This window comes from Eschrichtius robustus, chromosome 12, assembly GCF_028021215.1.
Source record: "Eschrichtius robustus isolate mEscRob2 chromosome 12, mEscRob2.pri, whole genome shotgun sequence".
Taxonomy (NCBI): Eukaryota; Metazoa; Chordata; class Mammalia; order Artiodactyla; family Eschrichtiidae; genus Eschrichtius; species Eschrichtius robustus.
The window spans coordinates 36,817,887-36,845,661 of NC_090835.1; the positions used below are offsets into that span (position 1 = coordinate 36,817,887).

The window sequence follows — 27,775 nt, forward strand, 5'->3', positions numbered from 1 at the left end:
GACCCCATGCTGTTCTAGATGAGAGCTCTTTAAAAGGCTGTTTAAAGTTTCTGTTATGGGCATGGTCCTGGCACCATGGATGGGTAATGTTTGTTAGGAAACTGAGTACATATTAGGGGGCTCTGATGACTTAACGCCCACTGATGGGCACAGGGCCATAGCCGTCGGCCCCTCCCCCTCTGGGATGGGGCTCACCCATTTCCCCTCCTCCCACTCACCCACAGAGTCTCTGCAGGGTTTATCTGGCTTCTTATTTTGTTTAGGGTTGTTCTCATCTGCCCCAGAACATCCTCTTGCTCTGGCTTCTCTCTTGTCACACAACTCCTAAAATCCGTCCCACAGTGGGTGGGCTGTAGTGATTCCCCGACAGCTTGTCCCCACCAGCTGTCCTGAGTGGGTTCGGCCTGCTGCTGCCTTGGTCTACAGGTCTGCTTCCGTTGCCCTTTATTAGTGCCGCCCATCGGGTCTTTTCCAGGGCCTGACTCCTGGAGGACAGGCCGGGTATCTGATGACACTGGGCTGGGTAGGGGTGCCAGCGCCCTCTCTGAGGCTCTGGGAAGTCTTGCTGTGGGGATCCGCCACGACCGGGACAGTTAAGCAGGAGGAAAGGGAGACCCTGCTTCTCGCTGGATCCTGTACAGACTTAGGGGTGTCAGCTGCACGGGAGCCTCCTCACCCCGCTCACCCCTCACTTTGCCGCAGGGAAGACCAGGAGAGGGGAGGGCTTTCCCACCAAAGGCAGCTGTCTTTCAAAGCCTTGTGCCCTGAGCAAGGCCCCCATAGTTTTGTGTGGCAAATGTGGGGGCATCGTGCTAGAAATACAGATTTATTTTTCTGTATTTTCCGAAACGTAATCTCGAGACATGCTCATTTGGTTTTAGTCCCCAGAGCTATTTGGGAGAGGAGGGTAGGCGGGGCGTGGGTGGGGCGTTAAATCTGGTGTTTGCGGCTGTGCAGTTGGCGTTCGTGTCTCTGTGGAGTGACTGAACCGCACAGGGACCAGCGGGCACGTGGTTCCCTGAACCTCAGCTGGCCCACGGTGGAGCGAGCACCCATCACCCAGGGCCCAGAGCCCCAAACCCGGGGCAGCTGTGTGAGGGGCTGTGCTCGGTTGTCGAGAAATCACAGGCTCAGAGCACGGGGTCGGCCGACGCTACTGGCAGCTTGTGCCGCGCCGGGGGCTGGGGCTGGGGAAGTGGCAACAAGGGGGACTCGCCCTCTAGAACGAGAGACAGCAGGGGGACAGAGCGGCCTGGGCACGTGGGCCGCCCCTGGCTGCCCCAGGAGGAAGGACGCTCTCAGAATGGGCCCCTCCCACCTCGTTTCTCTGCGCCCTGTGGCCCTTGTGTAGTTGTTCATTTTGGAGACTCGCTTTGCTGCTTGAGAGGCTTAGATCTGCCTTGGATGGTTGGGCAGCTCCCGGGAGAAGTGAGGGGACATTAAGAGGGAGAGGAGGGCTTCCCTGGTGGCGCAGTGGTTGAGAGTCTGCCTGCCAATGCAGGGGACGCGGGTTCGAGCCCTGGTCTGGGAGGATCCCACGTGCTGCGGAGCAGCTGAGCCCGTGAGCCACAATTACTGAGCCTGCGCGTCTGGAGCCTGTGCTCCGCAAGGAGAGGCCGCGATGGTGAGAGGCCCGCGCACCGCGATGAAGAGTGGCCCCCGCTCGCCGCAACTAGGGAAAGCCCTCGCACAGAAACGAAGACCCAACACAGCCATAAATAAATAAATAAATAAATAAATAAATAACAAATACTTAAAAAAAAAAAAAAAAGTAAAAGTCTATTTAAAAAAAAAAAAAAAAGAGGGAGAGGAGCTCACTTACTCCAACTGAAGTAACCAAGAGCTCAGCCTGACCCCCTGTCCCCTGCCGGCAGCCCAGAGTTGAGGGCTGGGAACAGGTGTCCTTGGCCAAGGTCAGGAGCAGCCTAGGTGGCCGCTCCTTGTCCGCGGGGCCCCACGAAGGGACATAAGCACCAGCCCACAACAGGTCTAGCGAGTGAGTGCCGAGCCTCCCTCGCGGGGATTTGTGGAAGAATCGTCCTGGTGGACTGGGTTGCGGTGTCTTTGCCTGAGCGCGGGGGTCAGAGTCCAGAGCACCCACTCCAGAGGCCTCCTTGGTCTCCGTGTATCTGTTTGATGGCCGCTCTTCTTTTACCTCTGACATGGGGCATGTGGTGTGACGTTGCTTTTTGTTCGCTGGCAGCCAGTGAAAAACATCAAAACCCTTGCATGGTGGGGGTGGGGGTGCCTGGCTGAGCCTTTGCCCCTGTAGCTGTTGTGGCCACAGCGGTCAAAGTTCAGGTGTGCAGGGACTCAGGGAGTCAGGCCGGAGGGGGTGAGGCCAGCGGAGAGGTCTGGACAAACTGCAGGGGCTGTGGAGTGAGAGTCGTCAGGAGCTGTGGGATCTAAACACCATGGCATCCTTTGTTTTGCCTTTTTTTCCCCCCTGCATTGACGCCTTGCTGTTGGAGAGTGAAGGAACCAGCCAGTATGGGTCCCTTGGGTCTGGAGGTTGGCAAGGCAGAGGCGGTGTATGGTGAAATGACTGGGTGTGAGTCCAGCTGAGCTCGAGGGCCACGTGCAGCTGGGTCAGGGGGGAGAGAGAGGTGGGGGACCGGGCTGCATCCAGTGCTCACGATGATCATCTCACAAAGGGCTCCAACTGGCCAGATCCAGAGAGGGAGGGAGGAAGGATCCGATTGAGTCTAGGCAGCGTCCCTGCCAGTGGACCTGGCCTGGAGCCAGATGGGGACCAGGACCTCAAGCAGGTGGGCACCCCTGGCGATCAGGGACAGGTCAGACCCACGCTGCCGAGGGCCCAGCTGAGAGCTGCTGCTCAGAGTCCCGCTCAGGAAGTGCTGCAGAGGCCCCGGGCCTTGCCTGTGGGAAGAAACAACTTGGCCGCATGCCTGACCCTAGCCGGTGAACGAATGCATCAAGAGTGACTAATTGACTGAAAGGAATCAGCCACTGTGAAGGCAGGACAGTCTCAGAGAACACTCCTGATCACAACTGATCCCTGCCGGTGATAAAAGAGATTCCCCCAGCCCGCAGGGTTTGGAAACTAGAACTCACTTCTAAATAACTGCTGGGCTAAAGAGAAAATCCCAGTGGAAATGGAACATTTGGAGATGAAGGACAGTGAAAATACTGCATATGGGAAACTTTGGGGATCTGAGCTCCAAGATGGCAGTCAGAGGCAAATTTGTAGCCTTAAATGAATTTATTTAAAACCAAGAAAGATCAAAAATAACCAAATTCAGAGCTCAATGTAGGAGGCTGCAGAAAGAACACGGAAAGAGGCCTTCTTGAGCTCACAGTTTTGCGGAGCGGCGAGCGGTTCAGTGGGGCCAGAGTGCTGATGGGAAGGGCAAAGGAGAGGGCCTGGTGAGGTCTCTGGGGGTCTGGGTGGTCTGGGGCCCTGAAGGCCCACCAAGGATTGGGTTGAAGATTGTCAGCAGTGAAGAGCCGAGTCTGCATTGCAGTCCATGATGACTTTGGCCCACAGCAGAGCCCAGGGCCAGCCATTCTCTGGGCTGTGCTTTGAGTGCCCTGGACTGCTTCTGTGGGCCCCGGGGTGGATGGGTAGGAGCCTTCGTGGAAACCACTCTTTCCAGGAACACCGAGGTACCTGGTGCAGGAGCCATGCAGTCCTCTTGGTAAACGGGCACTGTTGGGGAGGACTGTGGGCCTCAACCCTCAAGAGCTCCTCTGAGCGCCCTTGTCGCTCGTGCCCTCCCTGGAGTTTCCTGGGACTTGGACTCTGGGGAAGGCTCTAGTTCTTCTTGCCTGGAGGGCTCCTAGCACCTGCTTTCTGGTCCTGATCCCCCTGCCAAACTGGGCTGCCGGCCGCATTCTTCAGTGGTCCTGCTGCTGCTTGGCCTCCAACATCTTGTCCCCAACTTGGCATCTGGTGGTGAGTGTCAACAGGAAAGGAGACTGACCCACGAATATTTGTTTGGTTCCTTAGTTGCTGTGACTTCTTGGAAACCTGCCATTCCTCAATGAGCTCTGGGCAGGCAGAGGGCCTGGCTTTTTTGACACTCCACGTACTGTGTTCCTTCCCTTTTCTGTCTTCCCTCTTTGTTTTTCCTCAAAATGAAAACAGTTTTGTTTTGTTTTTGTATTAATGTAACGATGCTATATACTCGTTAAAAGATTCAAAGTATGGGAAATTACAGAGATTTCTAAGACTCAAGTAAGTCACCTGAAATTGCCTCCCCCCACTTAAGTCCTGTCAGTGTGTGGTGACTGTCCGCCTGGAAGGGTATCTGGGTGACAGACGACCTGCTCCCATCCTACCCCCAGGCCCTGCGTCTGCAGCCCGTGATGCTGCGCTCCTGGTATTGCACACTCACCTATGCAAGTGGACATTGTTCCCCGTCAGTGAGAATGGATCTCCTTTGTCCTGATGGATGGCTGCAGAGGACTCCTGGGCTGCTGTGAGCCCAGCCCCTTCGGGCCCCTTGTACTTCTTCATCACCCCCACTATGGGCAGCTCGGAGAGGAGGAGCCGTGGGTAGATTCCAGAAGCATGGGCAGACATGCTGCCTCCTGCCCAGTGTGCCTGGGCCCAGGGGGCAGCTCTGTCTAACCCGCCTGTCTCTTCTGGGCAGGCAGAAGCTGGCCTTGCTCCGTGATGTCGGGTCCCTTTCCAGCCCACAACCTGTCTAGTCTTTTCTGCCGCCGAGTGGAAGTGCTTCCCAGTATTCCTGTCGTCCACGGGTCCACCGCTGTGTCAGCCCCACTGCCAGAGGCCCCTCATATTCGCTGTTGGAGCTCCTGTTGCTCCCTGTCCTGCTCTGGAGGAACTGAGGTGGCCTTTGATGGAGGCCACACTGTCATCATCTAGGCGAGAACCTCTTATATCTGGCTTTGCTTGGGGAATGCCAGGTGTTGCCGCATTAACAGTTTGGCCAAAAGGAAGCAATGGTTCCTTTTAGCCAAACTTTTAGTGTGGTGGTGTGCCGAGCAGACTCTTGCTCTGTGCATCTTTCTGCAGTGGGCTTCAGGCGTGTGGGGAAGAGCCCCCCTCTTTACCAGGAGATCATGCCCCCTGCCCCAAGCCTGAATGTGCTCACTGGTGCGGCCAGGTGCAGGCCTGACATCACCCTTTGGACAGTTCAGTGGACCTTCAGTGCGTGAGAAGCCAGAGTGGCATGTCTCCTCCCAAGGCCCCAACATGAGGGAAGTGATGTGCCCGTTAGAGGGACATGTCACTTTGCTCCGCTGCCCAGGCACCTTCAGTAACCCCACCCCATCCTCCTTCTTGCCCTGGTTCTGGCCCTTTGGGTCGCCTGAGCTCCCCAAGCGCCCTGCCTCTGCTCATTGGCTCCTCCATGGGGCTCCGCGCTTCTCTGGTCAGCTGCAGTGTGGTGTTGGCAGGGGGGCATGGTCTGGGTCGGAGGACCGAGTTCTGGCCCCAGTGCTGGGCCTGGGATAGGTCAGTGCACCTCTCTGACGTCCGGCTTCTCCTTGGGAAGTGAGGGCAGTGATGTCAGTCTGGTAGGGCTGTCAGCGCGGCCTTTCCTGCTCACTCCTGTCGGCGCAACACTCGACCTCATGGCCCGGCTTTTGTCAGTGGTGCTTGGGACCAGAGTCTCAGCAGTAGTGCTCATGCTTGGGCACCTGCCAGTTCCTCCGCCAAAGGTTGGGGAGGGCATGGGCTGGATGAGGTGCTCAGCCCTGAGTCCTGCTGCCACTCTCACTCACGAGCTTCTGGTTTCTTCCTGTACATTGAGAATCTAGAGTGACCTTTGGTGTTTGCTCTTTTTGGCTTGTTCTCCTAGGGTCCAGCCACCACTGTTGCCTTTTCAAGAACGGGGGAGTATTTTGCTTCTGGAGGTTCTGATGAACAAGTAAGTAAAGAATGATCTGAGGGGTCTCAGCTGATACTGAGCAGAACAGAACAGGGGGCCGAGGTGTCTTGGGGATGGACAGGCTGGGTTTCACCAGCTTCCTTGGTGGCTTTCAGCAATCTTGAGGCCTGGATCTTGGGGTGGGGCCCCCAGAGCTGGGCCCTGGCCTCCCCAGAGCAGGAGTGCTGCAGGTGCCGACCCGTGGCAGCATCTCAAAACCCTTACAGCTCAAACCAGCTTGGGTAGGAAGTCTGGGTTACTGTTGCCATGAGAAAGTTAAAACGGTTTTTTAGGAACTTCTTTCTCCTGATTATAGGTGAATAATTAGATAACTCTTGGATGCTTACTGCGGGCCTGGTAATGAGGGCAACATGGCAAGAGCGTCACCCCTCATTCAGTCCTCAGGGCAGCCGCGTGGGGCAAGCCTTCTCTTCAGCTGTTCTGTGGGTGAGGAAACCGAGTCTCGGCTGCAGCAGAGCTGGAGCCTGCGCTAGAGCCTGCACTCTGTCGTCTGCCGTCCTTTGCTCCTGTGCTGTCTGAGGGGGCAGCATTTTCCAACTCCAGGCTGCGGAGCGAGGACATGTGTGAGGAGGTCCTGTCCTGCCTTGTCACCCTGTCAGCCACCCTGGTGCCTCCTGCCCAGACTGCTCAGCCCCGATTACCTGCCTCCTGCGGGGCACCCTGTCCCTGGGGTCTGGCCCAGAGTCTGGCACCTGGGAGGCTCCAGGGCCGTTGAAGAGTCACCCGCTGGAAATCTTTCTCCGGGTTCTGGCGCAGTGCTGCTTGTCCAGAAAACCACACTTCCCTGAGGCAGGGAGGAAGGGGTGGCTGTTCCGAGCCACTGGTGACCTGGTGTGTCACCTAGAATGTTCATCCCACTGCTCCCGGGCCTCACAGCTCTGCCAGCTCTGCCCAGGAAAGTGCTGCTGGCCTCCCAGTGAGCGCCAGCCCCGGCCTGATGGACCGATTCTGGTTGAGTCTCTGCCAGTAAAGCAGAGGACGGTTGGAGGCACAGCATGGCTAAGAGTTGGCAGGCATCTTCCCATTACCAGCACCGGTTCCTGTGCTGACCACACAAGGCAGGAGGAGGGCAGAGGGAACCCCTGAGCCTTGCCTGGGCATGAAGGCCTGGCTCATTGCTCAGAAGACTAGGGAAACTAGTACAGTAAATTCACACCATAAATAAAGTCCTGGCAAAAGAAATTCACATAGCACAAGAGGCAACCTGGTAGGAAGTAGGGCTTCCCCGACCCTGGCCCCTCCTGGGGCAGCCGCTGCTGTCAGCTCCCTGGCTGCCTTCTGATTGTCTGCTCTGAGAGCCTTTTGGGAATGACATTTGACATTCTCTTCACATTCCTGATAGCCATTCCCCGGCTCAAGACCATTCAGCAGTTAGACTTGTGCAGTACACAGGACCCTATAAACAAGGGGGTGTGTGCCGATGTTCTTTCTGTAAAGGGGACAAATGAGAGACCCTAGATGCTCATCAGCTGGGGAGCAATGAACAGTGGTGCTGCTCTGGGAGTGGCGAGCAGCCTCCCAAAGAACCAGGCTCGTGGCTGCATCCCGATGGGGCATGCATCCAGGGCACGTTGAATTTCCATCCTATGTGGATTCGTTGGTTTTTCTGTGGCCTCAGTTGACTCCTGGCCATGATTCACAATTCCTGCCATCCTGGAAGTGGCCCTAGAGGAGTGCAGCCACGGGTGGCCCGCACCCTCCAGCAGGGAGCGCTCTTGCCCAGCTTTTGTTGGAGGAGCCTCAGGGCATGAAGATCCTCCCAGTGAGATGTAGAATAATGGACGTGTTACCGACTTCTCCCTGGGGGCCAGTGTCTGTGCCAGACTGTCTCCTGTGAGCTTCATTGCAGCCCTGTGAGGTGGGAACTATGACCATCCCCTTTTCACAGATGAGGAAACTGAGGCACAGAGAGGGTGAGTCCCTTGCCTAGAGCCACACAGTAAGGGGTGGAGCCAGGATCTTAACCCTAGTTGTCTGGCCTGGAGTCTGTATCTGAACCACTTCTCACAGTGAAGCCGGCCAGGCCGCCACCCTAAGGAACTTGTATTTTAGTGGGGAAACAGATGGTAGACAAGGAAAAGGGACAAAGATTAACTAACTTCCGACTCTGATGCCTTGAAGGAAACAAATAGAGGGCTATGATAAAAACTAGCAGGAGGGCCAGGGAAGGCCTCTCTGAGAAGGTGGTATTAGAGCAGACACTTCAGCCTGAGGTGCCAGCTACACAGAGCTTGGGCCTGGGACATCCCAGGCCCAGGGAGCAGCCAGTGCAGAGGCCCAGTGGTGATAGTGACTCTCCGTCCTGGTGGAGCACCCGATCCTCTTGGGGCCTGTTCAGAGATGGTGCAGGTCCCAGAGGGAGTGCGGTGCCAGGTGGGGACCACAATCCCACCACTGGCCCAGAACTTTGGGGGTGGCCTCTGGGCCCATTTTCTCCGTGGAGAAGGACTGGTAAGGGGTTTTTCTCCCCCTGATTCTGTGTGCTTATTGGTCTCGGCAGGTGATGGTTTGGAAGAGTAACTTTGATGTTGTCAATTATGGAGAAGTCCTAAGAGTGCAGAGGCCCGCAGCCTCGCTGGCCAGCTCCTCCAGAACTCTGGTAAGTGGCTTGACAGGCATATCCTGAGCCCTGTGACTGGTGGGCTGGGTCATGGTGAATAACACTGGGCTCGGGGATGGTAGGGGTGCTGCAGGCTTAGGCTGGTCACAGGGAAGAGACCCTGGTAAGATCTCATCATTTACCAAAAACTTAAGTGCTTGTGGTGCTTTGTTTCAAATCTAGAATGAACACATAAGACATGAAGAGGCCGTTAGCGCACACTGCTGGGTGCCTAGGCCCCGTACCATCTGGTGGGGGACTGTTTCCATGCTGTAGGCTGTTGGTTGTTTGAGGCCTGAGGAAAGGAAGGACCCATCCTTTGCTGAGCCTTGGGCTCGATGTCGGGTTCCTAGAGGGTGCGGGGCCTGAAGCCACAGCTGGGACAAATGGGAAGGGCCCCAGCCCTGTTGTTCTTACTTCCTTTTTTTTTTTTTTTTTTTTAACCATGGAAAGGAAGTTCCTCAGCCACAAACCATTTTTAGTATCTTTGTTGGTAAAAGGGCGTTCAGTGTTCCTGAATTAAAATAGTTAATATTTTTGGACAAATATTTGGGGAAAAGAAGATAACTGATACCGTCTCACTGAATAAGGTCACATTCAGCTTTGGCTAAAATAAACGGTGAAGCCAAGGAGGTGGAACTGTGAGGGTTGTAAGCTCCAGTGGCCGCAGGCTGCTTAAATCTCTCCCTCCTGGATCTTAGAGGCAGTGTGGCCTCTCCCACACGCGGAAACTGGCCTGAACAACAGGAAGCGGCTTGCCCAAGGTCCCCAGCAAGTCAAGGTTGGCCCAGAATAGAACCAGGAAGCCTCTGAGTCCATCCCGGGGCTTTCTTTGGCTCCAGCAGAGGGCCCTGCCCCGCCCCGCCCACGCCCCATCCTGTGTGTTGGGGCTCCCTCTAGGAACAGGCCAGGTTGGGATTTAAAGCTTTTCTTCCAAGGGTTGCCCTTGGCCCAGAGGTTTTGTTCTCAGCTTTTGGGTTTGTTGGGGGGCGGGGAGGGGGTGGCTGGGTTGCACGGTGGTGTGCTTGCTGCCATTTCATCTTCCACCTAGAAAGGCATCTTCCAAACTGTGGAGTTGGGATCCTCTGGGGTCCATGCCCACTCCCCGACAGCTTCCCGTCTCTTGGGTATTTACGGCGAGCCAGGCCCTGCCGAGGCCTTTACGTGTACTGCCCTGTATATTCCTTACCTCATCGGGATGGGTGGGTAAAGTTAACTGCTCTCATTCACAGAGGAGACACCTGGGGCTTAGTTGCCTGCCCTGGTGCCTGGACCTGGGGACCCACCATGCTGGTCCCTCTGAGCAGGGCTGAGTAAGCTAGAAACTGCAGGTGGCAGAGGGCTGCCTGGAAGCTCTTTCCCACCCTGGGGGAGGGCCCTGCCACCTGTCTCTTGGAAATGGTTAGTAATCACCAGCAAGGGGAGAATCCCATGCTCCTTTTCTTGTAGCTATTGAGAAAGTAACTTGGACAAGCTGCCTCTTGTCCCTTCAGCCCTAGCTCAGAGATGGGGTGTGGGGCACCCTTGCTTCCCATAGCTGTGGGACCTGATCATCTAGGACGAAGGATGTGGGGTGGGGAAAGCCAGCAGGACAGGGCAGGGTAGGGCCTGGGTGCTCGAACCATCAGCCGGGCTCAGGAAAACCATTTGCTCCCGTATTCCCCTCAGGCCCTCTGCCCAGTGGGCATCACCACGTGGGGCTCAAATTGGGGAAGGGGTGTGGTCTCTGGCTGTGTGGTCCCAGGTAAAGCACCCACTCTTTGCAAGCCTCCATTTCCACGATGGGGCCCAAATACAGTCACAGACAGGCTCTGAGGACCCCATGTGTGATGTAGGTGACCTCTGCTAACCTATGAAGTGACTTGACTTGTTAATCCTAAAATCATTCTTCATTTGGGGCTTTTTCCTCATTTGTCTCAGGCCCCTTTGAGACTCTGAACTGACCTATAGGTCCTCCTCCAGACGCACTATGTCCACACACGCATACCACCGGTGTACCCTTTCAGGGGCTGCTCTGATCTCAGGACTCCCAGGTCAAGAGGAGAGCTGGGGAGGCTGTTTTGTTTTGTTTTGTTTTACATACGTAACATAAAATTCACCATTTTGCCTATTTTTAAGCATACAGTTGAGTGGCATTAAGTACATTCACACTGTTGGGCAACAATCATCACCATCATACACAGAATTTTTTCGTCTTCCCAAACTGAGGCAAGCTAGTCAGTATAGCACGGCTCAGTGACTAGGTCCTCCCCTGAGTTGGGGACACAAGCTGACAGTATGGTCTTGCCCGTCCTGCCCCAGGGCTTCCCTGGCGCCGAGATAGTACTGATGACCGATTCTGTGGCCGGCCGGGGTGTCTCAGCTCCTCAGGGAGCCCCCACCCGTCTAGCTCTGTCCACATTACCATCCTTCCAGCAACCTGGGGGTTCTCAGCCTCGGCACGTCGATTCTTTGGGCCAGATGAATCTTGGCCCAAAGAAATCCTGTTCATTGTAGGATGTTGAGGAGCATCCCACTAGCTGCCGGTAGCATCCCCCGCCCCCAGTTGTGACAGTCACAAATGTCTTCAGACATTGCCAAATGTCTCCTGGGGCGCAGCACTGCTCCCAGTTGAGAATCACTGCAGTAACTCCTGCCTCGGAGTGAGCCCAGAAAGGGGGCTGCTGCAGCAGCAGGAGGAGGGTGGGAATGCGGGCATGGCTGTCAGGGTGGGAGGAGCTTAGGGGGGGCACTGAGGACTCTGGAGCCTGTGCTCCTGCTTGATGGGCCAGATCTGGGCTCCCCACCAGCAGCTGTGGCCCAGGTCTCTCAGCCTGACTTTCTAACACAAGCCCACTTTGTAGAAATGTCGTTTGGCTTATCGAACTGTGGAATCTTCCATGGGTGATGGTAAACAACAAAAAAAGACCTTGAGCAACTTGGTTTTCTTCACTACACTTGGAGTGTGTTCTTACCCTTCCTGCCTGCGGGCTTCCCGGGCTCTGCGGTAGTACCTGGTGAGCGATTTGGTGGCTTGGCTTCTCAGAGAGCCCACAAGCACCACCACCGTGCCCAAGGAGCTCTCAGACCTGAAGGCCCCTCCCCCTTCAGCGCTGTCTACACACTGGGTCTCAGATTCTAACGCCGCACGAGTCACTCCTGTGCGTTTGGGGATTTTAGGAAGCGCATTGGACCAGGTGCTGGATCTTGAATTCTGGACCACATGCCTATTAGAGTTTGGCAGTTTAAAGCCAGAGGGGCAGACCATGGCAAGGGCAGCCCTGTGAGCCTGTGACAGCCCCTGTCCTGGACCCCTGCCCTGACTGTGGCATTCAACTCCCGCTCTTGGAATGAAGGCCATCCTTGAGCCCACTCTGAACAGAGCTCTGTTCACTGCCGGAGCTATTTTCAACCTCTGGTTGAAATTCACAGCTTATTTTTAGACACATTTCATGTTGAAAAGCAAAAGCCATTTCCCAGCCCTTCAGAATGAGAATAATGGGTTCCATTTTCCCTCTATTCTTGGCTGAGTTGCCATGAGGAGGGATTTCAGGGCTGTGGCTGGGGAGCTTTCTCTGCTTGGAAGCCTGCAGAGGAAGGACTCCAGCCCATGCACTGGGCTGAGGGTGGGCAGGAAACTCCATGGTCTGCCGCACGACACGCTGCATGGCTGGAGGAAGGTTGCAAGGTTTCAAGCAGATGAGCCGCCTCCCAGAGGGGCTTGTGTGGGGCCCCACGAGCTGTCTGTGTCAGGGGCTTGTGCTGGCGTTTTCAAGGGGCTCCTGTTTAGCTCTGTTCCTGCTACAGCCCTCGTCCTCTCGCCCTCTCTGCGCTCATCCTCACCGTTTTCACTCCCTCCTGCTGTCTCTGCTTTTTGGTCTGTCCCTGAGGCTATGGACCACTGTGTCTTGGCTGACCTTGGATTTGGCGTGTGCCCCGCAAGTCCCAGCCGCTATAGCTGACTTCTGCCTCAACCACAGAAGCATCGTAAAACCATCTTTAATAGCAAAGATGCATCTATTCTGATATAATCTTATTCTTGCCCTCTCTTCAAACATCTGAGAGCCTGTTATGCAATTGAGAAGGAAGGTTGTGCTGGGTGGGGCAGGAGTGGAAGAAGGCCGAATTCTAGGTAATTCAGTAAAACTAAAAAACCACTTCCTGAGTTCTCTGGGCTGGCTGCCCTCCAGTTCAGAGAACCTTGAGGTCTAGGGCCGAGGGCTTTTCTCCACTCACCTCAGATGGGGAGATGCCAGGTCCTCCTTCGGGAGATTTCACGAGGTGGTACATGCCAAGCAGGCACTTGGAACCGTGCCCGGCATGTGGCAAGTGCTCACCAAGCTTTAGCTATTTTAAAAATGTTCCTTTTCCTTCCTCTGTCCAACAGAGCTAGGCGAGTCCCCTGCCCGGGCAGGGGACTTAATGTGCTCCAAACCTGCTGCGGTGAGGGACAGCAGGCGGGGGTGGGGGCCCTTCTGACCGGGTCACATTTGAGGTTGACTCCGCTCAGCAGACTGTCCCTGTGAGGTCCACTGTGGCTTCTGGACTCTTGCGGGCATCAGTTGTGCTTCCTGATGAGTAGCCCAAGTCCTCTCTGCTCGCAGACACAAAAGCAAATCCATGAGGTGGGTGGAAACAGGCCTCTTTTCCCCCCTCACCCCCTGACTCCTCAGGGCATGGTGCCCAGGACCCCCTGAGCCTCAGTGCTAGGACTGTCCCCAGGAAGAGGAGGCCAGGTTAGCCGAGGATATCTGGTCCAAGGCCTCAGCCTTCCCTAAGGATGGCCTGTTTCTTCTTCCTAGTTTCTCTGGTTCTGAAAGGGGAGCCCCAGACACCCCCTGTGCCCCCCTTCAGCTCCCACATTTCCATTTTGGGGTGCTATACAGAGTGGGCTTGACTTAGGGATTCTTGGGCCCTGATCCCTGGCCCAGAGAGTCTTGGCACTGGATCTTGCCCCACGCTGAGGATCTGGGAATCCCAGGTGGCGTTTGCTCAAGATCTGGGTTCTCATGCAGGCACCTGGACTGAGGAGTCATTGGGTCAAGGTTGGGGAAGGGACCCGTTTCCACCTGCCTCATAGATTTGCTTTCTCACTTGGGAACTTGGATGACTTGGGTCTTTTACTGAGAACACACATTTCTGGCTGGCATTTGCTTTTCGTAGTGAGGAGAAGTGTGGGTTGGTAGATGGGGCATTGTGAACCCCAAGTGTCTTAGAGGGGAGCCTCTCATTTCTCCACTTGAGGCCAGTTCTGGCTCTGAGTTCTCCAAGCTGTTGCAAGGGGCTCTTGGCAGCAGATCCTCAGTCAGAGGATGCCAGGCACACAGGCATCTTGGAAAAGTGTTGGTTTCATGGGACCCAGACTCCTAACACATCGGCTGACCTTGCCTTAGGCTCGGGGCATCTGTGGGGGTCGAGATGTGCCTCTTAATGTGCTGGGGGCTCTCCCTCTGCTGCACCCTCTGGCTGAATAGCTGGCCTCCCACAGCTTCCTTCATCCATGTGAACGAGAGCCTGGTGAGAAACACAGGAAAGCAGACGCTCCCTGGCCCCTCCCAGTACCTTCTTGCCTGGTTTGGCCATTGTTGGGCCTGGCAGCGCCTGGGCCTTGGGGGCTGACTTAGGAACAGTGGGGACTTTGTTTTCATGTTTCCTGGGACTTAGTGGATGACTCCCATGGGATAATTCCTGCCCACTGTGCTGCACAGAGGAGAAACCTGAGCCCAAAGGTCACCTGCTGGTGAGTGGCCCAGGTACCAATCAAGCCTGTGCCCTTGGGTCTCAGCCCTTTTGTTAGCAAAGCTAAGAGACCCTAGACTGGAAACGATCAAGAAGTATTCTCCCCATTTCTCAGTGGGCATCCTAGCCTCCTCAGCCCCTGGGACAGATATGCAAGCCCAGCACAGGACAGACTCTGGTGACTCAGAAACAGCTCTTGGTCACTTTTGTGTGTGTGTGCTTGTGTTGAGTCCTGGCAGCACCGCCTTGGGGCCTCTGGTGTCTGCATGCCCCTCACCCTTGGTGAAATTTGACTCCCCGTTGCTGGTCCCCGTTATTCCCCCCACTAAGACCCCGAGGTTCCTGTTCTGTGAGGTGTCTCCAGGTCACCTGGAATGGCCTGGGGCTGGGCACAGTACAGGGGAACAATAAGAGACCTCGCTGGCCAGGTGCTTCCTGCGGTGAGGACAGCAGTCTTACAAGGATGGCTGCCCTGGAGAGGATTCTTGGGCAGCCCTACTAGGGAGGTGGATGATGCTGGAAACTTCTGGCTCTGGGAGCCACTTTAAGAGCTTGGCTGGCAGTATTGCCCCTGTATCCTGTTCCAAGCCGAGGCTGGGGCCTGGCTGGATGTGGCACATCTCTCCTGTAACCTCAGACAGGTCATCTGGATTCTCTGTATCCTGATTTCTCCCCCCAGAGTACATTACTTCTCTGGGCATTTTCCATTTTACCGGCTCACTCTGCAAAAGACCATCCTGCAGGGGTGAGGGCAGGGCAGGGCAGCCGCCGCAGCCTTTGCTGACCCTGGGCGATAGAGGTGCTCAGACAGATGCCTCACTCCACACTCAGATTGCATTTTCCCCACCTTTACCTGAATGGAAGTCGTGTAAAGTGCTATAGGTTTCTTAGTTTCCATGGGAAGACAGAGGAGACTAGAAATATAGAAGATTCAATATTTGTCACCAAACTGCGATATTTAAAGAAAGTTTCCTGCTTGAAACAGAGCACCCTTGGACAGTAGCTGATGGGTAACGTGGCTGTGCATGGTCGAGGAGCACCAGATATTCGACGCCCCTAGCAGAGGGGCTTCCTGGGCCCAGGGATCAGAGTGAGGGGCTGAGCCCTCCCCGCTGACCTGTTGTATCCAGTACTGGGAGGCAGGCGGGATGCCCTCTCCTTTCCTTCCAGAGGCTACAACTGACTTACTGGGAGGTGGGTCAGGGCTGCTACCAGGCACATGTTAAATAATTACTGTGTTTACAAGAAGGGAGGGGTTGCCTTTGCCAAGCACGAGAACAATGTTTGCAGAAACGCATCAGGCAGAGCTGCTGGGCTTCCTGGCAGTGGAGTGAGGAGACAGGCCTTTTAACATTTGACATTTATTGCAGCAAGCCTCTTGCGGTGGTTCTCAAACTTCAGTGTGCATCAGAGTCACCCTAAGGGCTTGTTAAAATTCAGCTTGCCCCATCCCCAGAGTGTCTGATTCAGTAGGGAATTTACATTCCTAACAAATTTCTAGGTGGTGCTGATGCTGCTGGTTGGTTGGAAAACAGTCTAGCCGATTGACACCCTGGCACCGCGAGCAGGGAGGTGGCTGGAAAGAGAGAGTGAGTCTCTGTCCATCTTGGGAAGTTTCTATGGCTCATGGGGGCTACAGCTTGGGAGAGGCACCTGGAGAATTGGTGTCCCTTCAGCCCAGTTTGGAGCACTGTAGTCTTCCTCTTTCCAGAAGAGGAAAAGTGGTGTGGTTGGTTCTGATCTCGGTGTGGTGTTAAAATAAATCCCGGTGTTGCCCTTTAGGCTCTTTAGACCTAAAGGCACTCTTTAAACCCACTGAGCTCTGTTTACAACTGGGCAGGCAGATGTGTGGTTTTGTTACCAGCCAAGGACATCAGTTAGAGGATGGGACCCAGGGCAGCCCTCCGTGGGCCTCTGCCGGGCCTGTCATCCTCTCTCAGCTCCTGTCCTGGCCATTAGTGCTGCTGCATCAGTTCCGTCATCAGTGCTTGAATCCATGTTCTCCAGGCCACCTGCCTCCTGCATTGTCCTCAGTGTCCACCTCTTACCCTGCAGATGGGGGTGCCTAGGTCACCTCCCATCCTCCAGAGTCTGCTGGGCCTTTAGGGAAGCTGGCGGGTGAGTCTCTGACACCTGAGCTTGGGACGGCCTGGGTGCTTGTGGCCCAACATTTTAACCCCCAGGTAGAGGTCTTCTTTGTAGAGCCTTTTGGGGAAGTGCCTCCAGGTAGCAAGAGCAGGAACAAGCCCTGAAACAGCGATGACGGCAGTGGCACCAAGAGGATGGGGCTGTGGGATGGGGCAGTAACTGAACTCCCTTCTCTGAGCTGCCCTTTTGAGAGGCTGATGGTAGTTTCCCGCCACTGGAAAATTCCCATCCCTTTCACAAGGTCCCTATCCAGAGGAGAATGGCACAATTCTTAGGAAGGAAGGCCTATTAATGACTTAAACCAACAGGGGACGTAGTCTTCGAAATCCAGGGCAAGATGTATTAAGGTAGTCACAGTGTGGAATCCAGACAAAGCCTGGACACCCTTGTGTCCAGCTCTGCATGCATCGGGACACACCTGGTGTGTGAACCTGGGCGCTCACACACACCTGTGAGAGCTCTCATCTCTTTCAAGGGACTCAGAGCTGTTTTGGGTTTCCTTTCCCCCTGGCAGCCAAAGCGTGGGTTCAAGGTCAGTGGAGATTCCACAGTTGCACATGGGGAATCGAGCCCAAATCACAGGACAGTGGGGTCCTGACATTGTGGTGCTTTACTCCAAGGCACACACAGCCCTGGACAGGGCACACCGCATGCCTCAGAGTGCCTTTGTTTCAGCCCTGGGGCCACTGCAGTGATGCTACCATTTTGGTGACAGTGATGATAAACATCCACAGCCTGGTTAGGCCACGCTGACAAGTCCCCTCTCCACAGAGAGCCAGCAGAGGCCATGCACGTGAAGTAGAGAGGGTGGCATCTGAGAGCTAGCCTGCCTTCCTCCCTCCCTCCCTCCCTCCCTTCCTTCCTTCCATGCTGCTTTCAAACCTAGAAACCTGAAAATGGAAGAAATGAGCCACAAGTGGAAATAGACCCAGTTGCTTAAATCTGACTGTGATTCTTTGGCTCCACCTCCCTGTTCCCCAGCAGAGCCGCTCTCCTCCTTTTAGTCTCTTTCCAGATGGCACCTCCTCCATGCAGCCTTCCCAGGAAGGGCAGCGGCTTGTGAAATCTTCCTGCTCCACCTACCCAGAGCACTCTGCTTGGTGGAGCAGCCCCTCTCGGCCACAGTCAGTTTTTCACAGGCCTAACTTGTTGCCCTGGAGGCCTGGGGCCTTGGTCTCCATGGGGTGCCCAACATGTGTCTGGACACCTGAGCAGAATGCTCAGGAAATCAGAGTTCAGTGGACACATTCTGCTATCTGTGGGCATCGTGGGTTGAGTGTGTGAGGCTAGAGGCGGGCTCTGGCGCTTTCCTTTTGCCGTGTTTGATGGTCCCAGGCTAAGTGAAGGAAACCACTTTCTGACCTGGTTTGTCAGTTTGGGGGCAGGTGGCAAGGGGTGGTGTGGGCAGTGGAGGGTGGGAGAATCTACATGTCTGGACTAGAAGTTTTAGTCCTTCTTTCAATTTCAATGGAAAAAATCCCTTTTCAGCTTGTATTTTCCAGATTGGATGGCAGCGTTGTCCATGTGGTGTAAGGGTGTTGGATAATGCTTGTGTTTATGTTCTCATTGGTTACCATGGAAAAAATCAGAATAGATGGTTTCCATGGAGATTATCTTAAAATTAGTTTCTTTGAAGGTCCAGACATTGCTGCAGGGTTCACTGAATGCTCTTGGTGCCATCGGGGCTTTCTCTATGGCAGTGCCAAAGGCTGGTCTGAACATTTGTGGATTCAGCCTAATTTGCCTCCTGTGCTTGAAAGTGCCAGAACACCAGAGTGGGGGTGATCCTGTGCCTCACCTTCCTCCTGGGGTCCCGCTTGCCTGGCCTCAGCTCCACAGCTCATTCAAGTAGCCTGGAGCTTTTATTTTTTTATTTTTTTTTTACCACCACCAACAAAAAAACCCTTTGTATTGTGGAAATTTTCAAGCTAGCACAAAAGGTAGAGAGAATAATATAATGAACCACCCCCCCATGTATCCTTTACCTAGCTTTAGCATTTTGCCGATCTCATTTTGTTCATCTCCTCCCACCCTTTTTTAGAAGAGTTGGAATATTTTTGTTTAATCCAGATATGTTACCCTAAATAAAGACTTTTCTGGGTTAAATAACTGCAGTGCTCTTATCACATCCAACAAAATTAATATTTCTGTAATATCAGATGCCTAGTCCATGTTCACATTTTTCTGCATTGTGTCAAGAATACTGTTTTGTGCTCTTTGTTCAAATAAGGACGTGGGAGCCTTTGAAAGCCCACGTCTCCCCTCCTCACCATGGTCCTGCTACGTGGAGAGGTTGAGCGCTCTTAGCTTAGAGCTGCAGTTGGGCCGGGCCAGGCAGAGCCTTGGGGCTCCACCCTCCCACTGTCCACAAGGGAGAGTTGTGTACTCTGAGCTCCAGGACGCCCTTGTCCCAGCCTGGAGATGTGTCAGCGCAGGTGGGCCAGCTACTGCCAGCTGTCCTGGGGCAGGCGTCCGCTGGGGTGCGCTGTTCCTCTTCACAGCCTACAGGGGGAGGGAGGGAGAGGGGTGATGTAACCTTGATTCACAACAGCTGTGTGCAACTTCATCTTCCAGGAAAGGGAGGCTGTGAGACACCGGGGTTGGGGGGGGGTGGGGGGTGGGGGAGGCAGCCTCCCTCGGCTCCTCCCTGGGCAGCACCAGGGTGAGGGCTTTGGCTCATCGGAGGCCCGCTGCCTCTGCGGGGTAGGCAGAGCCAGTCCTGGTTATCTGTCTTGGCAGGCTCTGCTCGTGTCCTGAGATGCTGCACAAAATATGAATTGCCGAGTGGTGGGAGTGGTGCCCGGGGATGGTTGGTGCCTCGAACACTCTCCATTGAACTAAGTGCAAGGAGAGTTTAAAATAGCCAGCCTTTGTTCCCGAGGTTTTAAAAATTCAACTCCAGTAGTTACAATGAGCTGTCTTCAAGTGGATCTATAAATAAACTGCTACTGTTCCTCTTTGTCACCGAGAGCTTCGGCGGCTTCCAGAGACGTCGGCTCTGCCGCTCATCTTCATTAGATGCCTCTCATCTGTGGGGCAGCTGCGGCCATCAGCAAGCCGGGCTGACACGCAGAGTTTGTAATGACAGCCACACGTTCCCTTTTAAAGAGCCACAGTGCCAAGCCACAGTGCCCCATGATTGACTACACAGGGAAAGATGTAACTTTGCATTGGAGAAACCTGGCAGGGAGGTCAACATCACCATTGATCGAGGTCAACATCACTGATATATAAGATACATAAGACCTGTCTGGTATATAAGACCTGTCCGTGTGAGCCCTGTGGTGTCATGCACATAGCTTTTGTGGTGCTCTTGTCAAAAATGCATAACCTCACCCCAGTTGTGAGAAAACATCAAACAGATCCAAACTGAGTGACATTTGACAACAAAACTGACCAGTACTCTTCAAAAATGTCAAGGTCATGAAAGACAAGGGAAAACTGAGGAACTGGACAGATCTCAGGAGACTAAGAAAAAACTGAATGCAGTGTGGGGTCCTGGATAGGATTCTGGAACATCAGGATCCAAGGACATTAATGGGTAAACTGGTGAAGCTCAAATGGAGCCCTTCCTTGGTTTGGTTAATGGAATTGTCCCAATGTTAATTTCCTGGCGTGACCATTGTACTAATGGTTATGTAAGATGTTAACACTGGGGGAGCCTTGGGGAGGGATATATGGAAATTTTCTGTACTACTATTTTTTGCAACTTTTCTCTAAGTCTAAAGTTAGTTCAAAGCAGTTTAATTTAAAAAAACAAAACAAAAACTACAGTCAACACTTAAGCTTTATCAGAAGCCTTGATCTCCCGCCCAGGGTGTCTCGGTTCAGGTGTTTGTGGTGGGGAGGGCAGGTGTTTCTGTCTCAAGGTAGGAGGTAACAACCCGAGCTACTTAGCACCCAGCCTGGAGTGGGCCCTTAGTGACGTGTGTGGTGCTGAACTGAGCAAGAGCCGGCCCTACAGGAAACAGGTCGTGTTCAAAGGGAGTTCTTACAAAGGTATTGGTCACCAGCATGGGGACTGCAGGGCGGTGTTTTCTGCTTGTGGACGTTGTCGTTTCTCGAAATGCTCCGGAGGTGCACCCTCTCCAGGAACTCTGGGCAGACTGGCAGCAGCTGCTCTGCAGCATCGCCTCCTCCTGAGGCTTCCCTGGGCTGCGTGGAGGACCCCACCACTCTGCCCTGTCCTGTTCCTTCTCATCCGTGTCCCTGAGCCCTGGGCTCTGCCTTGCTGCCTGTCAGCGTGTTTCTGGCTGTACCAGGTGTGATGACCTGGAGGGCTTCCACCCCTAAAGCCTGGGTTGGTTTTCCTCCACGCTCAGATCCAGGAGGGCCAGGACCTCCCCTGGGCACAGGAAAGTTCTCGCTGCACGATGGTCTGCTTGCTTTCTCATGGCTGCCACCAGTTTGCAACTGCTTAGCCTTCCTCTCCCCGTTTCATCCTCCCCCGCTTCTCCCCACAGCTTCCCTCACGTGTCATTTCAGTAGGACAGTCTTCCCCTGCCCTACTTTTTTCTCCTGGGGGCATATCTGGACATTGGAATGACTTCCTGTTTCCTGCTTCTTACCAAGGCCGTCCTTTCACACCTTTGAAACACATTTGGCTGTATAAATCAGCCCTCCTGTGTGGGGAGGAATACTTGGAGACCAAGTATTGGAGAGCACGGCTGGGGAGTCAGCAGGAGATGGCTGGGGTTGAGCCCAGGGGTGGCTGACATAGCCCTGGGGGTGGGAGCCTCGGTCTTGCTTTGGGCCTGAGTGAGGAGACGGGGGTTCCGTGGTTTGTGCATTTAACATCTCCCACATGCCAGGGAGGCCTGTGACCCACACAGGTGTAATAGGATGACAGAGGCAGCTGTGGCCCCTGCCTCAGAGGGACTCTCAGGAGAGGACTGTGAGGTGAGAAAGTGGGCCAAGCTGCCTGTGGTCTTGGTGCCTGGACAGCACTGGTTCTGTGTGAGGAGGCCTGGGTCAGGCACGTGGATCCCTCATCCTCCAGGTTAGACCCATCCTCTGACCGCTTCACAGTTCTTAGTTCAGAGGACACCCTGTCTGCTTCCCGTTGGTGGGAGCCTGGGGTCACAGGGTGGCTCTTACACTGAATTGGAATCTGTCATCTTGGAGAGTCTGATTGAGTTCAGAGGAAGCTGTCCAGCCCCATCCCCCTGAGCCTCTTGGCTCACTCTCCTTGGGAGCCTGGTGTGGGGAACACATGGAGGCACCCTGCACATTCATACTCTAGACAAAAGCCAGCAGCGGTAACCAAACCCCACACACGTACTTGGGCTGGCTTGGAAGAACATTGGCGAGATTGCCAAACAATTAGATGATTTTAAGAAACTAGAATTCCTCTTGGGTTCAAGGCTATGTTTAGAACCAGAAGTTTCCTCTCTTGTTGGAGTCCGGGCCGGAACCCTAAATTATAGGGCAGACAAGGCTGTAGTAGACGTAGTCCACAAATATGTGTGGGGAATACAGTACCAGGTTTCTTTTGAGCTTTGATTTGAGAAAACAGCTGTGTCTATTTCCACTTGAGAAGCTGGAGCTGAGCAGAGGCCAAGTGAGCTCTGCTCTGTCCCCTGCTCTCCTCGCCAGGGCCAGGTTTAGCAGACAGGGAGGCAGGCGAACTGGATGCCTGTTAACTTTCCATGAGGCAAATTGTCAAAGCCAAAGGCCTGAGGTGAAAACCAAGGAACGTCTGTGTCTGTGAATCTGCACCCTTGCTTAGCAGGCTATGTGATGAGCAGTTCGATGAAAGATTAAGTTGAAAAGATTCAACTGTGGTGTGTGGTGTGTCTGTCCATTTCTTTGTTTTGCACTCAGGGTCTATACTAGGAGGGTAACTGGTGAGACAGTCCAGATCTTGGGCCTGGGTCACCTCTGGCTCCCCTCTCTGGCCAGACCCAAGCCTTGGACCAGTTAGTTCCTAGATGTTTTTGTCTGTTACAGAGTTTTAGTTTCTGGAGCAGTCTGGGCAGGGGGCAAGGTCTGGTGTTAGAGACTAAAAGAGAAGGAGAAATTTCCATCTTAAGCAGGTGTTAATAATTGACCACCCCGCCCAACTAGAGGGGGGCATTCTGTCAAGTCAGCTCATGACATCTTTATGGTAGAACTCCAGCCACTCCTGGCTTCTGGCCAGGTGTATGTAGACCTCACTTGCTCATGACTGTCAAGCTGTGTATGGACCCCTAAGCAGCTGAGACCTGAAGTTCCATAGACTGGGCAGCTGCTGCTTGGAAAACCTTGCTTGGGACATCTGCTAACGACTGGGGAGTCACTGAAATGTGACTCTGACCTTCTGCATTTGGAAACCATCATCCCCAGACCAATGGTGGACCTCACGGGCCTGACCTGCGGTCTTTAGCCTTGGGTTTTGCCCACTGGTAATGTCCTGTGGCAAGGCAGTGATTTTCACCTTGAGTGCAGAGTGGCAGTGATGGGTAGTGTCAAGTGCAGTGTCATGTGATGGGCCTGTTGGGATCCTAGGGGCATTTCGGTTGTAACTGCATCTTTTTTCTTTTTCAAGTCAGACTTATTAGTACACAAATAGTAACATTCACCATTTAAAAAAGTGAACCATTCTCTGAGTTTCGACAAACAATCACGTAATCACCACCATGATCATGTTATAGAATATTTCCATCACCCCCCCAAATTTCCTTGTGCTTCTTTGTAGTCAATCCAGTACCTCCACCTCCAGCCCCAGGCAACTACGAGTCTTTTTTCTGCATTTTTCAGAATTTGATATAATTGAAATCGTATAGTTATATGTTCTTTTTAGTCTGATTTCTTTCAGCTTAATTATTTTGAGATTCACCCATGTTGTTACATTTATCAATAGTTCATTTCTTTTTATTGCTGAGTACTACTGCATCGAATGGATATACAATTTGTTTGTCTGTTTGTGAACACTTGGGCTATTTTCAATTTGGGGGCTATTACAAATAAAGCTGCTGTTAACTTTTACATACATATCTTTCTATGGACATATGCTTCCATTCTTTTTGGGTAAATATCTAGGAGTGGAATGGCTGAGACGTGTAATGGGTATATGCTTAACCTTTTATGTTACTGTCAAACTGTCTTCCAAAGTGGTTGTTCCATCTTGCATTCTCCCCAGCAGTGTATGAGAGTTCAGGTTTCTCCACCTCCTCGCCAGCACTTGGGATGGTCAGTCTTTTTTAACGCTAAAGCATTGTAATAGGTGTATAAGGGATATCTCGTGGTGATTTTAACTTGCATTTTCCTGATGACTGAGGATGTAGAACATTTTTTTACATGTTTGTTTGTCATATTTATATGTTCTTTGGTGAAGTGTCTTCAAATCTTGTTGCCTATTCTTTAAATTAGTTGTCTTATTGAATTATGAAAGTTCTTAGGTATTCTGGATACAAGTCCTTTACCAGATATGTAACTTGCAAATATTTTCTCCCAGTCTGTGGTTTGTGTTTTCATTTTCTTAACAGTGCCTTTCAAAGAGCAGAAGTTTTGAATTTTGATGAAGTTCATTTTATTGGCTTCTTCTGTCACGGATCATACTTTGGCTGTCATATCTAAGAAATCTACCTAACCCAAGGTCACAAAGATTTTCTCCTATGTTTTAGAAGAAAAATTCATACCAGTATTATAGTTTTAGGTTTTACATTTAGGTCTATGAATCATTTTTGAGTTACTTTTTGTATATGGTATGAGATATGTACTGAAACTCATTTTTTTGCATAAGGATTCCAGTTGTTCCAGCAATTGTTGAAAATACTATCTTATCTTCTCTCTGGTAAGTGGTGAACCATTTAAAAAAATTAATTGACCATATATCTGTGTGTATATTTCTGGACTCTATTTGTTCACTGATCTATGTGTCTGTCCTTTCACCAATGCCACACCGTCTTGATTGCTTTAGCTTTAGACTAAGTCATAAAATCAGGTAATGTGAGTCCTCTAGTTTTGTTCTTTTTTTCAAAAACGTTTTGTCTTTTCTAGTTCCTTTGCCTTTCCATATAAATTTTGGAATAAGCTTTTTGATTGCTATAGATGATTTTGGGGAGAATTGGCATCTTCACAACTTTGAGCCTTCAGTACATGAGCATGGTATATCTCTTCATTGATATTGGTCTTTTCTCATCAGTGTATTTTAGTTTACAGCATATAGATTTTGTACATATGTTGTTTGATTTATATCTAAGTATTTTGTAGTGGGTTGAATGGTGCCCCACCCCCCCGCCAAGAAATATGTCTATATCCTAACCCCCAGAACCTGTGAATGTGACCTTACTTGGTGAAAGGGTCTTTGCCGATGTGCTTAAGTTAAGGATCTTGAGATTAGATCATCTTGTATTATTAGGTTGGCCCTAAATCCAGTGACAGGCGTCCTTATAAGAGACACACAGGGAAGAGAAGGCCATGTGAAGATGGAAGCAGAGAGTGGAGTTATGCAGCCATAAGCCAAGGAATTCTGGAGCCACCAGAAGCTGGAAGAGGCAAGAAAGGATTCTTAGTGCCTCCTGAGGGAGTGGGGCCCTTTTGATATCTTAATTTCAGACTTCCAGCCTCCAGAACTCTGAGAGAATAAATTTCTGTTATTTTAAGCCACCAAGTGTGACAATTTTTTTTAGAACAGCCATAGGAAACTGATAACACATTTCATGTTTTTTGGTGCTATTGAAAAGATAATGGCCAAGAATTTTTGGAAAATGATGAAAGGCATCAAACCACAGATACAAGAAGCTCAGAGAAATGACAAGCAGGCTGAAGAAAAAACAAAAACAAAACAGAACCCTACACAAATTATATTCAAGCTTCTGAAACCAAAGATTAAGAGAAATTCTTAAAGGTAGATAGAGAAAGGAGATGTCATATACAGAGGATCAAAGGTAGGAATTACAGAACTATTCTCATAGAACTGCACAAGCTGGAAGACATGGAAGTAACATTTTAAAAGTATCCAAAGAAAAAACTGTCAACCCAGAATTCTATACACAGGAAAAAAATCTTTTAAAAATGGAGAAATAAACACGCCCCCCCCCCTTTTTTTTTCCAGACAAACCAAAGCTGAGAGAATTCATTACCAGTAAACTTGTACTATAAGAAATGTCTCTTTTCTCTTTCTTCTCCTTCTGGGATTCCAGTCACACATGTATTAGATAATTTGATATTGTCCCACAGTTTACAGGTAGTCCGTTCTGGGTTTTTTTTTTCCCTATTATGTTTCAGTTTGAGGAATTGATCTGTCTTCAGGGTCATTGGTTTCTTTTCCTCAATTGAGCTGAGCCTACTGCTGGACTGGCCAAAAAGCTCGTTCGGGTTTTTCCAAAACCTCTTCCCAAACGAACATTTTGGCCAACACAGTAGTAGCCCAACAAAGTCATTCTTCATATCTGGTATTGGGTTTCTTATTTCTAGCATTTCCATTGACTCTTTCTTACAATTTCTACCTCTCTGCTGAAATTCCCCACCTGTTCATGCATGTTGGCCACATTTTCCAGTAAAATCTTTAACATATTAATCATAATTATTTTTTCTCCGTCTGATAGTGCCCACATCTAAGTCATCTGAATCTAATTCTGCTGATTGCTTTGTCTCTTGACAGTGGGGTTTTTTTTCCTTGCCTTTTTGAGTGTCTCATAAGTTTTTATTGAATGCCAGACATCATGTTCAGGATAGCAGAGACTGGGATAAATAGTCTTATCAGGAGTTGATACCTTGAACTTAGGGTGAGGTCTGGGTGTTGGAGGATTTTTCGCAGTGTTCCTGCTCCACCTCCAGCTTTCAGCCTACCCTGGGGTCCTGCCCCTCAGAGGATGTCTGTGTCCACGGTCTTGTCCCTCCCCCAGCAGTAGGCTGCTGTTGCTTGTTACCTGGTGCTTGCTAGCTTTGTTGGAGGAATTCTCTGCTGTCCTGGGCCAGTTTCAGTCTTAGGCCCTGTGTCCCTGGGTCTCAGAAGTAGGGCATTCTCAGTAGTCCTGCCCCTCCCTCAGCCTTTGAATACCTCAATGATCTCCACTCAGGATGGTTTCCTGCCTCTCCCACAAGGCAAGAGAGGCTTTTATCTCTTTTTGCTCTTCCCCCAGTAGCTTAAGGATTTTGTTCCGTAGGCAAGAAGGATCTTGGCAGGGCTTCGTGCCTTTTCCACGTCTACTCCTCTCCTCCAGGCCTGCACCCTCAAGGATGGTTTTCTCCCCCCACCCTGTCTTTCTCATGAATGCCCAGTGGAGGTCTGTGGAGAAGACCCTGTGAGTAGGTGCAAACTCCCCTTGTATCTGTGGCTCCCAGGGGTTCTTCACTCTCACCCTGGCCACTCTCAGCCTCTGCAACTTGTTAACATGCATAACTCAGTTCTTCTCACCCACTTATATGGCACTCAGTGTCCCTTCTTCCCAGGCTTTGCCAGAGGTGAGCCGATGCTCACTTCCTGTTTTCCTTGGAAGAGTCTGCCTTTCCTTAGATTTCAGGCTAGTTGTTTGCTCTGTGATCTCAGCTCTCTGATTTAAGAAAAGTTAAGATCCTTTTAGATTGTTGCTCTTTTTCTTGTTAGGATAGGATTAACACTTCCCCCAACTTTCTCTACCTTAGGCAGAAGCTTCTTATCCATACCTGCATCTTGATGATGAAAAGGTGAGACCATAGGCAATCCAGAGACCAGTCAAGAAGTTATCCCTGGGCTTCCCTGGTGGCGCAGTGGTTGAGAGTCTGCCTGCCAATGCAGGGGACACGGGTTCGAGCCCTGGTCTGGGAAGATCCCACATGCCGCGGAGCAACTAGGCCCGTGAGCCACAACTACTGAGCCTGCGCGTCTGGAGCCTGTGCTCCACAACAAGAGAGACCAAGATAAAGAGAGGCCCGCGCACTGCGATGAAGAGCGGCCCCCGCTTGCCGCAACTAGAGAAAGCCGTCACACAGAAACGAAGTCCCAACACAGCCAAAAATAAATAAATAAATAATAATAAAATTTAAAAAAAAGAAGAAGAAGAAGAAGTTATCCCAGATGGATTGATTTCTTGTCACAAGGAAGACCTGCAAGCTCTGCTCTTTTGTTTTTTAATGAAAATGTATGGGTTGGTTACCCATGTGTTTGAGTGGCTGAAACCACAGATATTTACACAATTCCTACTGTGCGCAGTGCTGAGCTTATGGTGGCGTACGACAGGATGGCAGCAACAGAAACTGAGGCAAGTAGATTAACCTACTGTGAGAGCCTGGGATCCCACACCAGGGTGGGGACACCTACAGACCCCAAATGAGATTGCCGCAAAGTTAAATAGATTCATCTATTCTGAGTTTGACCTTTTTTTTTTTTTTTTTCTTTTGATGTTAAGATGTTTATATTTGGTACAAGTGAAAGTTGTCGACTTGGTGTGACTTTTTAGGTATGTATGTTTGGGTTAATGTTGTTGTAATCTTACTTGTGAGAGAACTAACGAGGACCACCAGGCAG

General features: G+C 51.8%; 1 protein-coding gene across 2 annotated transcripts in view; it reads left to right on the forward strand.

Annotated features, from left to right (window-relative positions):
• POC1A (POC1 centriolar protein A) overlaps nucleotides 1-27,775 on the forward strand; it is a 73,140-nt gene that overhangs the window by 20,555 nt on the left and 24,810 nt on the right. For both annotated transcript variants that reach the window (XM_068557642.1, XM_068557641.1), the window contains exons 8-9: nucleotides 5,790-5,858; nucleotides 8,380-8,478. In XM_068557642.1, the coding sequence (XP_068413743.1) occupies nucleotides 5,790-5,858; nucleotides 8,380-8,478 (168 nt within the window). The remainder of the gene's footprint in view (nucleotides 1-5,789; nucleotides 5,859-8,379; nucleotides 8,479-27,775) is intronic.